We start from the raw sequence: 15,721 nt of genomic DNA, 5'->3' as shown, positions 1-15,721 counted from the left end.
GGGGGGACGATCTTCAAGCCTCCCAGAAACTCCTCAAATATCCAACTCTTTCTCTCCCCAACCTCCTGAAGGAGCAGTTTCTGTTCAACATCGGCTTGAGCCCCCTGGATCCCGCCAGTATTTCGTCTCTCTTTTTCTTTTCTTCTTTTCCTTTCCTTCCCTCTCCTCCCCTACTTCTCTTCTTTCTCCTTTTCACCCCCTCTTTCTCTTTTTCTTCTTTTTCTTTTCTTTTTTTTTTTTAGGCATGGACGCCGAAGAAGCACAGATGCTTGCCAGGGGCCTGAAGGCTCTCAAAAGAAAGGGCGCCGCGGCCTCTGGGCTGGCGAAGAAGACCAGAGTGGAGGAGATGGGTTGGCCGCGCCCGCCCAAGCGACCTCAGCGCCGACGTCCTTGCAGACACTGAGCTTCCAGCCGCCCGGGCTTTCTCGAGGGGTTTGAGTTCTCCTGCCGAGGTCCCCGCTTCGGAGACCCGTCCTGAGGAGGTGCCAGGGGTGAGAGGAGGAAGACCTTGGCCCGCAGGGTCGGCAGTCGTCGGGCTGCCACCGAAGAATCCCACGGCTCTGAAAAGGAGCAGGGGATGATCCCTTTAGTGACAGGGACCTAATAAAAAAGCTGGTTGACGGGTGCTCACTGTCCGAAGTCGTCCAGAGGATCGTCTGCGTCGATCCTGCACAACGAGTCTGGAACTCGCTGGGGCCTTCCTCGAGGTAAGTAGATTCATCTTCCTTTCTTCCTTTCGCTTCTTCATTTAATTAACTTCTCCGCTTCCATTCTGACCCTCCGATCGTCCTTGCAGCTCGGACACCAACTCCTCGCCAACATCGAGACGACAAACAAGGCGGTGGAAGGTCAGCAGGCCGAGGCCACCCGCCTTAAGGAAATGGCCCTCGAGGCAGCCGGTCTCCGAGAAGCACTTGAGAGAGAGAGACAGACCTCGGCGGAACAGAAGGCCGCCTTGGAGGAGATGGTGAGGAGGCGGAGGCCGAGGTTGCCAACATGGCGGAACAGATCCCGACCCTGATCTCGGAGCCAGGGGTCAAGCGATGGAGGAGTTCAAGGCTTCCACCGAAATGAAGAAGTTGAAGGTTGAGTTCGGCTAAGCCGTATTCAATAGAGGGTTCGAGCTCTGCCAGGAGAAGATGGTCGTCAAATTCCCCGAGCTCGACCTCAGCTTCTTGGACGAGACGTCCGAGGATGAAGCCGGACCCTCCACCGCCGTCGCAGCCACCGTAGACCACCTCCCAGAGATGCCGTGTCCCCCCGTTGATCCAGAGGTCCGAGACCTCTAACCTTGTATTCTTCCTTTATTGCAATTTTTCTTCTTTCTTTTGTCTTCAAGAAACGTTCAGTCAATAAAATTGATCTTCTCCTTATGGGGACTTTTCTTCTCTTCTTTTTCTTTCTTTCTCCTCCTTTGTAATGAGTTGTGTCTTAACGCGTTGACCTCCCGATGGCAGCGCCCTACCGAAGCGCTTCCCTTGCCCCAGGGGATTCCGCTGAAGTCCACGATCCAGCACCTGAAGAAAGAAGTTCTTCATTTGACGAAAAGATCGAAGAAGATGAAAGGCGAGCTCCGCAGGTTGAGGGAGGATCACTCCGAAGCCACCGCAGAGGCCACCCGCTTCCGAAACCTCCACGTGAAGGGGATTATGGAGTACAACCGGAGAAAGGCAAACTTCGAGAGGGAGCTCGAGGAACACAGGAAGTGTGCCAGCGATCGAATTTGGGCTCAAGCTGCCAAGATCAGTTCCCTCCGGGTGGAGCTGTCGGCCGCTCAGGAGAGGATTAGCTAGTTGGAAGGAAGCTCATCCTGACTTTTGACTCGAGCCGACAGCGACCGGGAATGGTCGAAGAAGGTCTCAGTCCTCCAGCAACAGCTCTAGGATGCCGAGGTGAGCTATGATGTATACCGGGCCGGCTGACGCAAGCAGGTGGACGAATACAAAGGGAGGCTCAGGATGGCGACCGACGAAGTTGCCCGTCTTCAAGGGCAGCTAGCTGGAGGGGCTCGGCTTGCTTCCGCTCGGGATTCCAGCGAACTCCAATCCCTGAGAAGAACCGCAGAAGAGCTATCTGTCGCCCTTGGGGAGGGGAAGGCCGAGCTGCAGCAATTGAAGATCCAGCTGGCATGCGAGCAGCAGGCCGTCAAGGACACAGAGGCGGAATCCGAGGTCCTGAGAAAAAGGCGTCGAGAGGCGGAGAACGAAAGCCAGCGATTTCACCGTAGATACATGGAGATATTAATGAGAGGGAATTGGAAGCAGAAGTCGAAAGTTTAAGGCGCTCCCTGACGAGGGTCGAAGCCGAAAGTTCGAGGTCGGAGGAAGCCGGGCCCCCTTAGGGCTCTTTTTGCCTTCCGTCTTCCCATGTATATATTTTTTCTTTTGTTGTTTTGTCTTGTTCTTGTTGTTTTGCTTTTCTTCCTTTAGCCTGTTGGGCTTTGTAGTGTATATTTTGTGAATGAAATGAAAAGAGGATTTTGTGTTACCTTGTCCACGTATTGTATCAAATTGTCGTCCGCCGAACTTCTTTTGTCTTTTGACTTGTTCGACGTCGACGTCGTTTGGAGGTGCCCAATCTTGCCATGCTGATTTGCTTTTCTTGTCGTCCATGGCCGTAGGCTCGAGCTCGGTGGTCCGAACTCTGCGTTATCTCGAAGGGGTCATTATTTTCTTGACCTGTGTCGAGAGCCTTCTTAGAGACCAGGGATGTTTGATAGGGACTTCCCGTCTTTGTTGAGACGAGGTTCCCTAGGTCTTTGGTGTGGTTTGTTTTTCATCTGTTGTCGATGTAATTCGTCGCTTTCCTTTTTAATTTTTCTCCTCTTTTTCGAGTGAGGGTCCTCCCCTTGCTTTTTGTGGGGTCGCGTAGAAGTGTAGAGGTGCCATTGAGGGGACTTTTCCCTTCATCCAATTTTGTTGGACAGCTGAGTTTTTGTCATCGTCAGGACGAGGTTCTCCTTTTGTTCTTGACGTAGTCGATCTCAGCTCAGGTTAGGACGAGGTTCTCCTCCTGTTCCCAACGGGCTGTGGGGGCACATAAAGGTCGTTGCAAGGGCCTCTCCCCCCATCCGATCTAAAAGAATCGGGTCTTCGACTTTGCTCATGTCATGACGAGGTTCTCCTCCTGTTCCTAACATGGCTGTGGAAGCACATTAGGGCGTTGTAGGGCCTCTCCCCCCATCCGGTCTAAAAGAATCGGGCCTTTGACTTTGCTCATGTTAGGGCGAGGTTCTCCTCCTGTCCCTAACATGGCTGTGGGGGCGCATAAGGGCGTTGTAGGGCCTCTCCCCCCATCCGGTCTAAAAGAACCGGACCTTTGACTTTGCTCATGTTAGGGCGAGGTTCTCCTGCTGTCCCTAACATGGCTGTGGGGCGCATAAGGACGTTGTAGGGCCTCTCCCCCCATCCGGTCTAAAAGAACCGGGCCTTTGACTTTGCTTATGTTAGGACGAGGTTCTCCTCCTGTCCCTAACATGGCTGTGGGGGCACTTACGGGCCGTTATATGGGCCTCTCCCTCGATCCGATCTTAAAATAACCGGACATTCATTTTGCTCATGTTAGGACGAGATTCTCCTCCTGTTCCTAACATGACCATGGGGGCACTTAAGGGCCGTTATATGGGCCTCTCCCCCGATCCGATCTTAAAATAATCGGACTTTCATTTTGCTCATGTTAGGACGAGGTTCTCCTCCTGTTCCTAACATGATCTTGTTTTGATTGTTTGAAGGGGTTATCCCCAGTCGTAACAAGTCCATGCCAAAAGGGAAAGACATGCAAAGTCGAAAGGAATTTTGATTCAAAGCAAAGTCGTTAGTAGTACATTTACAGGTTTTTCGAGTCCCATGGTCGTGGAAGGTCTGCTCCTCCTTGAGGTCCTTCAGTGATGGAGTTGATGGTCCCGATTGGAGGCCGATCTCCGGGCTGCTCTTCCCTCCTCGGCGGTTCAGGTTGAGGCAGGGCCCTTGGCCGATCCTCTCTGCCTTCAGGTCGGCGTCGAATGAATTTGTCGAGCCGACCTCGTCTGATGAGCTCCTCGATCTCGTCCTGGAGCTGAATGCACTCCTCTATATCGTGGCCATGGTCACGATGGTAGAGGCAGAACTTGTTAGGATTGCGCTTCCCAGGGTGTGTGCGCAACCTTTCCGGCCTTGGCAGCTGCTCCCTGATCTCCATCAGCACTTAGGTTTTCGATGCATTGAGAGGGGCATAGTTACGGAACCTTCCTGGTGGAGAACCCCGTCGAACTCCGCGGTCCGGACTTCTCTGCCTGCATACCCGGGGAGGAGTATGGACACGCTTGTGCCCGGAAGGAGTTCGAGAACGTGACCGAGCTTCTCTCGGCCTTTTTTCGACTGCGGGCTTACTCGAGTCTCCCGCCTGCCGCTCTCTCGCGGTCTCCTCATCCTTCATTTTAAAGACTTCTTCCGCTCGGGCGTACCCTTCGGCCCGAGCCAGTAGGTCAGCAAAATCCCTGAGGTACTTCTTCTCCAGGGAGAACAAAAGGTCATTCTTCTGAAGGCCGCCCTTCAGAGCAGCCATCGCTACCGACTGGTCCAAGTTCCGGACCTCCAGCGCGGCGACATTGAAACGGTTGATGTAGGCCCGAATGGACTCCCCTTCCCTCTGCTTGATGTTGATGAGGGACTCCGAACCCTTCCGGGGACGCCGGCTGCTGACAAAATGGGCCACAAATTGGCGACTCATCTGATCGAAGGAAAAGATGGTACCCAACTTCAGCACCGAGTACCAGTTCCTCGCCGCTCCCTTCAAGGTGGATGGGAAGGCTCAGCATAGAATGGCGTCGGGCGCGCCATGAAGCAGCATCATCGTCCGGAAGGCCTCCAGATGGTCAACCGGGTCCGAAGTCCCGTCGTAGCTTTCAAATTGGGAGAGTTTGAAGTTCGGCGGGATCGGTTCCTGCATGATCATTTGAGAAAAAGGAGGGTCAATACAAATATCCTCACCATAAGCAGGGGGAGCGTGGCGGAGTTCTTCGATCCGCCGGTTCATCTTCTGAAGCCTCCGGTCCAGGAAATCCTCTCGACTACGGGTCTCGAGGGTCCTCTGGCAGAATGGAGGTAGAGATCTTCCAGGGGTGGAATCGTGATCCGACTGAGGGCTCTCCACCCTCGGATTAGTCTTTCCGGGAAAGACGGGGCGGCTGGCCTAAGTGGCCCGCCCTACCGCCGGATTCTGGTGTTCCGGTGACGCTCTTTTCAGGCGCACTGATGCCTGCGACTGCTGCTGCTGCTGTATGGCCTGCACAGCTTCAGTGAGGCCTCTGACCTGCTACGCTAGCAGATCGAATTGCTCCGCGCCAACCGCCGTTGCCGGAGGCTGGAAAACTGGAGGTGAGGCCGGAGCCTGAGATCTGGCCGCGGAGGCCGTGGATCGTCGCATGGACGCTTTGCGGGGAGGCATCGGGCAAAGACCTAGTGGAGGAAGGAGAGGACGCCGGAAAAGATGCCCGAAGGCGGTCCCGTTGAGCGCTCCTTTAAGAACAAAGGTACTGCGAAGACACAGGCCCCTTCCTCTAGCGCCAATCCTGTTGGTGCAAAAATTCGCCTACATCGGAGAAGCTGGAGTCGAGGGAGTCGCGGTCGCCGCTGGGACCTGCAAAAGAAGTCTAAACCGGAGGTGGGGTTGCTCCGGCAAGACCCTCCGACGCTCAAGTCAGTTCTCTGCCTCAACAAGAATGGAGTGCTCGAACGAAAATTTTAGCAGAGTTTCTAGATAAAAATGAGAGCTTAGAGAACAACGTATCTGGGATCCCTTTTTATAGGCAGAGGGAGCAACAGTCTGATAGCGATGTTTGTAACCGTCTGACAGTGGGCTGCCCATGGTCAGGAGTTTGTTGCGAAGAGTAGTGAAGTGGAATCGTAGCTGTCACCGGGACATGCCACGTGGAGTCTGTCGCGGGGAGTGGAGCGGCGTCCGTTGTCGCGACTTGCCAGAGGATGGAGGAATCGCGCGGTATCCGTCGCAAGAAGTGGAGCAGGATCGTGGCCATTACTGTGGTCTGTTAGGGAGTGATGGAGCCGCGCGGAATCCATCGCAAGAAGTGGAGCAGAGTCGTGGCCGTTACTGCGGCACGCCAGGAAGTGATGGAGCCGCACAGAATCCATCGCAGGAAGTGGAGCAGAGCCGTGGCCGTTGCTGTGGCCTACTAGAGGGTCCAGGCCTGTCGGCCGAAGTCCAGCTGGAGTGTCTGGCGGAGAGAGGTGGCTAGTTACCCGTCTGAGAGGAGCTCGGAGTTCGGCTCCCATAGGAGTCCGGACGGAGTCTTCCTTCAGTTGAAGTCGGGGACGAGGTCCAGCTTCCGCGGGAGTCCGGACGGAGTCTTCCCGCAGCTGGAGTCGGAGACGAGATCTGACTCCCGTAAGAGCCCGGGCGAAGTCTACCTGCAATCAAAGTCAGGGGCGAAGTCCGGCTCCCTTAGGAGTCCGGACGAAGTTTACCAACAGTCGAGGTCGAGGACGGAGCCCGGCTCCCGTAGGAGTCCGGACGAAGTTCACCTGCAGTAGGAGTCGGGGACGAAGTCCGGCTCCCATAGGAATCCGGACGAAGTTCACCTGCAGTGGAAGTCGGGGACGAAGTCCGGCTCCCGTAGGAGTTTGGACGAAGTTTACCTGCAATCAAAGTCAGGGGCGAAGTCCGACTCCCTTAGGAGTCCGGACGAAGTTTACCAGCAGTCGAGGTCGAGGACGGAGCCCGGCTCCCGTAGGAGTCCGGGCGAAGTTCACCTGCAGTAGGAGTCGGGGACGAAGTCCGGCTCCCGTAGGAGTCTAGACGAAGTCTACCTGCAATCAAAGTCAAGGGCGAAGTCCGGCTCCCTTAGGAGTCCGGACGAAGTTTACCAGCAGTCGAGGTCGAGGATGGAGCCCGGCTCCCATAGGAGTCCGGGCAAAGTTCACCTACAGTAGGAGTCGGGGACGAAGTCCGGCTCCCGTAGGAGTCCGGACGAAGTTCACCTGCAGTGGAAGTCGGGGACAAAGTCCGGCTCCCGTAGGAGTCTGGACGAAGTTTACCTGCAGTGGAAGTCGGGGACGAAGTCCGGCTCCCGTAGGAGTCTGGACGAAGTCTACCTGCAATCAAAGTCAGGGGCGAAATCCGGCTCCCTTAAGAGTCCGAACGAAGTTTACCAGCAGTCGAGGTCGAGGACGGAGCCCGACTCCCGTAGGAGTCCTGGCGAAGTTCACCTGCAGTAGGAGTCGGGGACGAAGTCCGGCTCCCGTAGGAGTCCGGACGAAGTTCACCTACAGTGGAAGTCGGAGATGAAGTCCGGCTCCCGTAGGAGTCTGGACGAAGTTTACCTGCAGTGGAAGTCGGGGACGAAGTCCGACTCCCGTAGGAGTCTGGACGAAGTTTACCTGCAATCAAAGTCAGGGGCGAAGTCCGGCTCCCTTAGGAGTCCGGACGAAGTTTACCAGCAGTCGAGGTCGAGGACGGAGCCCGGCTCCTGTAGGAGTCCGGGCGAAGTTCACCTGCAGTAGGAGTCGGGGACGAAGTTCAGCTCCCGTAGGAGTCTGGACGAAGTCTACTTGCAGTGGAAGTCGGGGACGAAGTCCGGGGTAGTTCGGATTGGAGTTGAACCGGGCTGGAAGAAGTCTGGAAGGGATTCGGGGAACAGCTAATAGTCGTAGAAGGTCGGCTGGCGGCGGAGCTCGGTGAGCACTTGGGGCGGCTTGATAGATGACTGGGAGAACTCATGTTGAAGGAGCTCGGGTGGTGCAGTGGGAGTTCGTCCGTCGAAGAAATACAGTCAGTACTGTGGAAATCCGACTGTTGGAGAAATCTGGAGAGATACCTTCTGCAGTCAAAAGCCGGAGGAGTCCTGGGAGGGTTAATCCTGTCAAGAACTTCGGCTGAGGGTATTTTATACCCAACATATGTATATATGTATGTATGTATATGTATACGTATGTATGTATATGTATGTATGTATGTATATACACACACACATTCAATGAATATCTATAACAGTACACTAGTGAATTGATATACATATATCGAGTGTATTCCACAGATGCTATTTCACTTTTGGGACCACAGTCATCATTGTTTCCATATTTGTTCAAAATATTCAACATGACACATGAACCAGCACCAAAATGCTGTATCTTAGGTCAAGATTCACAAGTGTTAGCATGGTTCCTGTACCTCTGTGTCTCCAAGAACTGGTTTGTCTGTAATCATGTGTTATGATCCAAGCCCAAGTTATTTAGAAACTTATTTATTGTGATGTTTTCTTTTATTTATAGTGAAATATTTTTTTTTTAATTATGAATTTTTGACATGGAATGTTGCATTTTGTTTAAGCTTGCTAGCATGAAGCACATGCAAATACATGCGATGTTTTGCATAACTGTCTGAATAGTTCAGATTAGAAAAATCACAGAACTTCTCATTCAACACCAATATATGCACTCTTTGTTGTTAGACAGCAATAATTAGCATTTCTTCTTAGAGGGGAAAAGGGAGTCACATAAATGAAGTGCACTGCCCCTATCAGTTTGCTAAAAGAAAAAAATATATATCACCGTCCTTTGCACAACCACAGGTGGCACCAGCCATGGCCCAGAGTTAACATTATATATGGTGCAGATGAGCATCAAGAGGCATCTAAGGTGATGTCTCAGATATGATTAATGCATTAAAATAATAATGTTACTTAAACAATTCAGAGATGGTTTCCTGTAACTCATTAGATGTTAACCAACCAATTGATGTCAAAGGCTTAAACTTATAGGGAATAGGTAAATGACATCTGGCATAACATCATCCTTTATATGTAGCCCAGGTAGAGCACATGGAGGGTCAAATAGGCCAAAACAATTACTGGAATGAGTCAAAATAATAACCAGTCTAATTAAATAAATAATTATTATCGAGGGTATTCAAACTCATGACCTCCAGCAAACCTTCGCTTTGATGTCATGTTAATTAACCTATTGAAACCAAAGGCTTATGCTTATAAGGAATGGGTCAACAATTTATGAGGCATAAAATTAAAAACATAAAATAGTCAAGTCACTTAGCTATCTTTGTGTCTCCATCCCTTTGTTCCATCTCAGACCTACTTAGAACAAGACATCCGAACATGTTCTACAATTTGCTTACTTACAGCTTCATTAATAGCTCAATGCAATATCTAGTACCTTTTTACGTGAAAGTATTTGTTTACAATACAAAAATGACAAGGAGAAGAATATGGAAAAGTAGAGACACCTTTGCTGTATTAAATGCCACGTTCTTGCAATCTGGTAGAATGCTAACTGACCAAGCTGGAACATTATATGATCTGTTCTGAAAAATGATCAATCTATCATTTTCTTCATCGATATTAGCAATGAATGCAACACATCCTCCTGAGGGATCTGAATAAACATCAGCCTGCACAAAAACATGGCCACAATTTTAACCAAATGAGGGACAAAAAGCTCAAAAATTCTGACAAAGATGATATTAAAATATGCAAAATTCTTTGTGCGCCGCGCGTGGTGATTCGCTCTCATGCTGGGCCAGCAAAAAAAAAAGTTCCCGCCGACGTCCCCGGGCCCGCATGTGAGTGAATCACCGTGTACGGTGTGCAGTTTTCTGCATCGCGCGCGGTGCACAAAGAATTGCTCTTAAAATATTTGAAGCATATCATCAAGGCCCGGTTAACCTAAGGAGATGAAAGAAAAACCACATTGCAAATCATTGTGTCATTAAAATAAATGCTCAAAACAACAACAGCATGCTACAAATACAGGAATACTTGGCAGTCTTGTGTCTAATGTAGACCAACTGCCACAACATAATATATAGAATTTGTGATATATTATTTAAGGAAAGAAACTAAAAAACAATATACTAGAAATTTTTTGAAGAACCAAGATAGAGTTCTACAAAATCATGGTGAACGCACAAATGCCAGTCACCACAAAGTTGCCTTATTTCTGATACTGCACATTTGTTTTCTTCCTGATTGTCACTGATTACAAAATGTAGACACGACAAGCTGAAGTCAAAATATACTTGTATTCAATAATTGTTATAGTCTGATTCAGTATCTTTCCATAAATTGAGAATATATGGTATAATTAATGTACAAAGTATAATTTTTGCTCATGTATATACTGCATCCAGAATCTATCTTAAAACTGATAAGGACATCATAGAAGGATTAAGATAGTTCTTCACCTCTTGGAGAGGACCAAGGACCTGAAGCGTTTGCTCACCATAAAGTAAAGCATGCTCGCATAACTTTATAGCTTTGTGAAGTTCCTTCAGGTGTGCCCATTTTGGAAGCCTCACCAACCCTGAAAGCTCATTCAACTTATTTCAAATGGGAAAAAATGGGAACAAAAGGTGGTCAAACTATGATATTTTTAGAAAAAGATACAATCATTGTTCAATTCTTCTTCAAAGGAAATCATTTTTAAATTAATGGTAACCAGAAATTGGAGAAAAGGCTCTTCCAAAGGGGTCTAGAAAGCAACACACCATATTCATCAATAGGTGCATCATAATCGTAGCTTGTTGTGATGAATGGTCCCCCAGAAGTGCGGTCAAAGTTTGTTCCACCATGATACTTGAAGAAGAGAATCGGCAAAGGGAACAAAAAGAGCAAATTTTATAAAACTCCAATTCAGAAATAATATAAAAATTATTATTAATCAATCACTGATAGCATTAAAAAAAATCTGTTATCTCATGCATTTGAGTTGCAATTATTGTTAACACATACCATGTAATAATTTTGAAGGCTACCACCTTTCTGGAAAAAACGAGCAACGGAAAAAGCAATATCCTCAGCTGGCCTATGAGGATTTCTGGCCCCAAAAGTTTGAAACCTGATATTGGAGAAAAGAGGAAGGAAAAATTCAGATAATAACAAACACGAGCACCAGATCAGAGATAGGATTGGCCTTCAAAAACACTCTTATATGATAATAAAGAAACTTTTATTAGGAGCAACAAGATAACATAGGCCATACACCAAGAAGTTGATATAAAAGCTATAATGCAGATGTGCGTGCTATTTGAATCTCTAATGATATTATGAACCATCATTCTAACTGATGCGGACAAATCTACTTTAGAAAATATGGATCTCATTAATATATGAAATTTGAATTAGGTGTGATAGAGGGAAATTGGTTGTCAGATAGCTAGGATAAGAAGACTGACAAGAAACTAACACTACTAAGAAAATATGCTTTTGATTTATCCTCTTTGATGGACATAGTTTGCAAAGCATCTAAAAAAAAAAAAAGATTTCAATTAGCATTGAATATTAGTTGCATAAAGCTAGCCTTCATAGAATTTTTCCAAAAAAAGGTCATGTAAGAAAATGAGGCATAGAAAACCAAAAACAGAGTTTGGGTTCCCAATAGATTCCATAACAACTAGTTCAGATTCTGTTGCAAAAGCTTGGGAGAAGCATATGTTCCATTCATCAAGGAAATAGGCTATAAAGTGTACAAAAAGAAACAAGAAATGAATCACAATAGCAGCTAACAAACCACAGTATATAATACAAAGAGACACTATGCAAATATCTCCGGACTTTCCTTCATCGTGCTCACTCCTGGACTCAGTGTATGCAAATATCTCTGGAGACTGGGCCTGCAGATAGGGTGACACATGCCCGCTGGCCTTGCAGGACCTTTTGTACCTTAATTTTCTGGGCTGCTCTCATACCAAAGTAGTGTGACTGCCCGCTTGTACCACAAAAAAAAAAAAAAACTCACAGTGTATCATATATAGATTGTCAAGGTGGAAGGAGCTATGCTGAAAATGGAACACCATAAGCTGAGAAGGTGATGCAGACATCACAGCGACCAGATATATGGATTTGAGGGATCGGACCCGTAAGGGTGTGAAATCGACTTGACAGCACCGAATCCTGCAGGGTTTTGACATTGTCGAGCTTGAACGGCCATAACTTTGTCATTCGATGTCAGGATCCTTATTATGTCCCCATTCCGGAAAGCTCTTTTCGAGCTCTATGAGGTTGGCCACTTCGCCACCACTGCGAATTTTAGAGCCTAATTCAATTATCTGACAGGCCAACGGAAGCACGCAAGAATCCTAATCCGACATGGAGTCTAGTTTTGATTTATTCTTTGTTTTATTTTGTTTCGAATTCTTTCTTTTAGTTGAATTAGGATTTTTAATCTATAAATAAGGCCCCCTGGCCGACATTGTAGTCAGTTTTATTCGAATTATTGAATTAAAATTCCATAGAAGAGATTTTCCTCTTCCTTTTGTCGTTTTCCTTTGTTTCATGCGTCTTCTACATCCCTTCCATCGAAATGTGGCTTTAGGCTGCATCAGTTGCTATCAGAGCCCAACAGATCCGTGAGCGGAGTTCTTCCCTGCAATCCAGATAGTGGGTGGTGGTCATAAGAAGAACCAACCTACAAATCCGGCAGCAGCCCATGATGAAATCATGCAACAGGAACGGAACCTGATGTTGGAGTACGAAGATTTGAGAAGACAGGTGGCAAATCTGACGGTGCATCTTACACAGTTAGAAACCCGAAATGCGAGATCCGATGTGGAACCTGATGATCGCAGATATGAAGGGGAGCTTTCAGATTTTGAAAACCCCTTTAACAAGGCTCTTCCAAACATCGACGAGAAGGTCGTGGTGACTTGTTCGAACACAACCAGCTAGTTTGATTTCATAAGAGTAGATCTACCTGAATATTCAAATGGTCTACAAACGACGGGTGTTCCTTGATTAACTGGATCAGATCGAGCACATCTTCGAGTACAAGGAGGTACCTGATGATAAAAAGATAAAACTTATTACTTTAAAATTGACAGGACGAGCTTCTACATGATAGTAACAGTTGAAGAAAACCAGAGAGCGCAGGGGCAAACTAAAAAATTCAAGACTGGGAGAAGATGAAGAAGGCGTTGAGGGAGCAGTTGTTACCTTTCAACTACATGCAATCTTTGTATCAGTGCCTATAGAACCTGCAACAAGATCCTAGATCCGTGTATGATTACACAGAAGAGTTTTATCAACTCGTGGCTAGAAACGACCTCATGGAGAACGAGGAACAGATGGTGGCGAGGTACCTGAGGGGACCACAACAGCAGATTCAGGATGCTTTGAGGCTCCACACCTTGTGGACCGTCAAAGAGGCAAACCATCGTGCTGTTGTTGCTGAGGAGTAGCAGTGGCGCAGACCTATACCCAGATCTGATCCGCCCCAACGAAGCAATCAAGTGACGGAAAACCAAGGGGACGTGCGGCATAATACTACTAAACCTTCTGTTCGCATTACAGATACAAGATCCTCAAATCCAACCCCAACTGAATCATCGAATCTATGGTGTTACAATTGCGGTGAGATTGGACACATGCAAAACAATTGTAAAAAGCCCGTTGGGCAACCCGAAAAGCAGCTGCTAATTGAAGAAAGAGAACCATCTGAGGAAGAACAAGAGCCTACTTATAATGAAATGGATAATGAAAAGGATGACTCCTTACTATTTGGTGATAGCGGGAAGGCTCTAGTTATTCGAAAGAGCCTGCTTGCTCCTAAAAGAGAGGAAAAAGATGACCGGAGGCGGACCAATATTTTTCATACCTGCTGCACCATTGAGAAGAGGGTCTGCAAAGTAATCATAGATAATGAAAGTTGTGAAAACGTCATCTCCTAGGAGGCTGTTACGAAATTGAATCTAGCCACCGAAAAGCACCCGCGACCATACAAACTGTCTTGGTTTCAAAAGGAGAGCGAGGTGATTGTTAACAGCCGCTGCCTTGTTTCGTTCTCTATTGGGCAAAAGTACTATGACAAGGTATGATGTGATGTTGTTGCAATGGACGTCTGTCATCTACTCTTAGGAAAGTCGTGGTAGTACGACCATGGTGTTATTCATGATGGCCGTTGGAACACTTATACCTTCTGGAAGGATAATCAAAAGATCACCCTGGAGCCAATGAAGGAAGAGAGCTTACTCAAACCTAAAGCAGAGACCAGTATCAACCTTCTGACAAAGCACACATGTCTAAAGGAAGTGATGGAGGCCGACTACTTGCTAGCGATGGTGGAAAAGGATGAGTTGGCTGAGTGAGACACCCCACCCCTGGTACGTCTTATACTTCAGAAATTTGCTGATGTATTCTCTGAAGACTTGCCTGCAGGATTACCACCAAAAAGAGACATACAACACCATATTGATCTTGTTCCTGGGACGAGTCTACCAAACAAAATTGGCATACGACATAAGTCCACTTAAACATCAGGAGTTGCAGCAGCAAGTCCAGGAGCTATTGGACAAGAGATATATCCGTTCGAGCATGAGTCCATGTGCATTCCCTGCTCTGCTAGTTCCGAAAAAAAGATGGTTCATGATGCATGTGCATAGACAGCCGAGCTATCAATTAGATCACCATCAAATATCGATTTTCGATTCCCAGACTGGACGACATGCTTGATCAACTTGCTAGGGCCAAGGTATTCACCAAGATCAACCTAAAGAGTAGCTACCATCAATTGCGCATCAGACCTGAGGACGAGTGGAGGACAGCCTTCAAAACAAAGGAGGGCCTATATGAGTGGCTGGTGATGCCGTTCGAACTATCCAATGCGCTGAGTACCTTCATGAGGCTGATGAACCAAGTGCTGCAACCATTCATTGGTAAATTCGTTGTGGTTTACTTTGATGATATACTTATCTACAGCCCTTCTTTAGAAGATCATTTACAGCACCTTGCAGAGGTTCTTAGCACGCTAAGGAGAGAGAAGTTATTTGCCAATCCCAAACGCAGTTTTGTGACGAATAGCCTAACCTTCCTAGGCTATATCGTCTCCTCTAAGGGGTTGTGGGCTGATCCAACGAAAGTCCAGACTATTCAGAACTGGCCGACGCCACACAGCATCTCTGAAGTCTGAAGCTTGCATGGCCTGGCATCCTTCTACTGCAGATTCATCCGTGGTTTCTCTTCCGTGATGTCCCCGATGACTGACTACATGAAATGGAGGAGATTCCAGTGGACATCCGAGGCGCAGACTGCCTTCGAAGAAATCAAAGAAAAGATCACCTCTGCTGATGTCCTTGCCCTTCCAGATTACTTCAAAGTGTTCGAGGTGGAGTGTGATGCATCTTCCATAGGGGTCAATGGAGTTCTCAATCAAGAAGGGTGGCCTGTTTGCTTCCACAGCAAAAAGTTGTCCGAATCCAAGCTGAATTATTCAACTTACGATGTGGAGTTTTATACAGTGATCAGCGCACTTAGACAGTGGCATCATTACCTGGTCCAGAAAGAGTTCATCTTATACACCGATCACGAAGCTCTGAAGTACATTAATGGATAAGAAAAAATGAGCCGCAGGTATATTAAGTGGGTGAATTACTTGCAAGAATTTCATTTTATTCTGAAGCACAAATCTGATGCTCAGAATCGGGTGGCAAATGCGCTAAGCCGGACAACCAAACTACTGGGAGTTCTTCGTGCAGAGGTGATTGGATTTGATACCCTGAAGGACCTCTACACCAGCGATCCAGACTTTGGCTGAATTCTACAAGAGGCACATTCTCATGAATGAACTGATTTCCAATTACATAATGGCTTCTTGTTTCAAGGTGTACAGCTCTGTATCCTCGATTGTTCTTTGCGGGAGAAGATAGTACAAGAGATTCGTGCAGAAAATCATTTCAGTAGAGAAAGACTCTCACATTGATCCACGCCAAATATTTTTGGCTCAAG

The 15,721-nt window shown here is 47.6% G+C and overlaps 1 protein-coding gene across 1 annotated transcript in view; it reads right to left on the bottom strand.

The window, feature by feature from the left end:
- Positions 1 to 15,721, bottom strand: part of LOC105034363 (beta-galactosidase 3) — a gene marked incomplete in the record, with an annotated part of 119,766 nt that overhangs the window by 66,414 nt on the left and 37,631 nt on the right. Inside the window, 4 exon segments of the mRNA XM_073261571.1 lie at positions 9,230 to 9,396; positions 10,189 to 10,307; positions 10,492 to 10,579; positions 10,736 to 10,841. Coding sequence (XP_073117672.1) covers positions 9,230 to 9,396; positions 10,189 to 10,307; positions 10,492 to 10,579; positions 10,736 to 10,841 — 480 coding nt within the window.

This window comes from Elaeis guineensis, chromosome 8, assembly GCF_000442705.2.
Source record: "Elaeis guineensis isolate ETL-2024a chromosome 8, EG11, whole genome shotgun sequence".
NCBI lineage: Eukaryota > Viridiplantae > Streptophyta > Magnoliopsida > Arecales > Arecaceae > Elaeis > Elaeis guineensis.
Note: the sequence above shows the minus strand (reverse complement) of the source record. Positions and strands in the feature narration are given on the sequence as shown.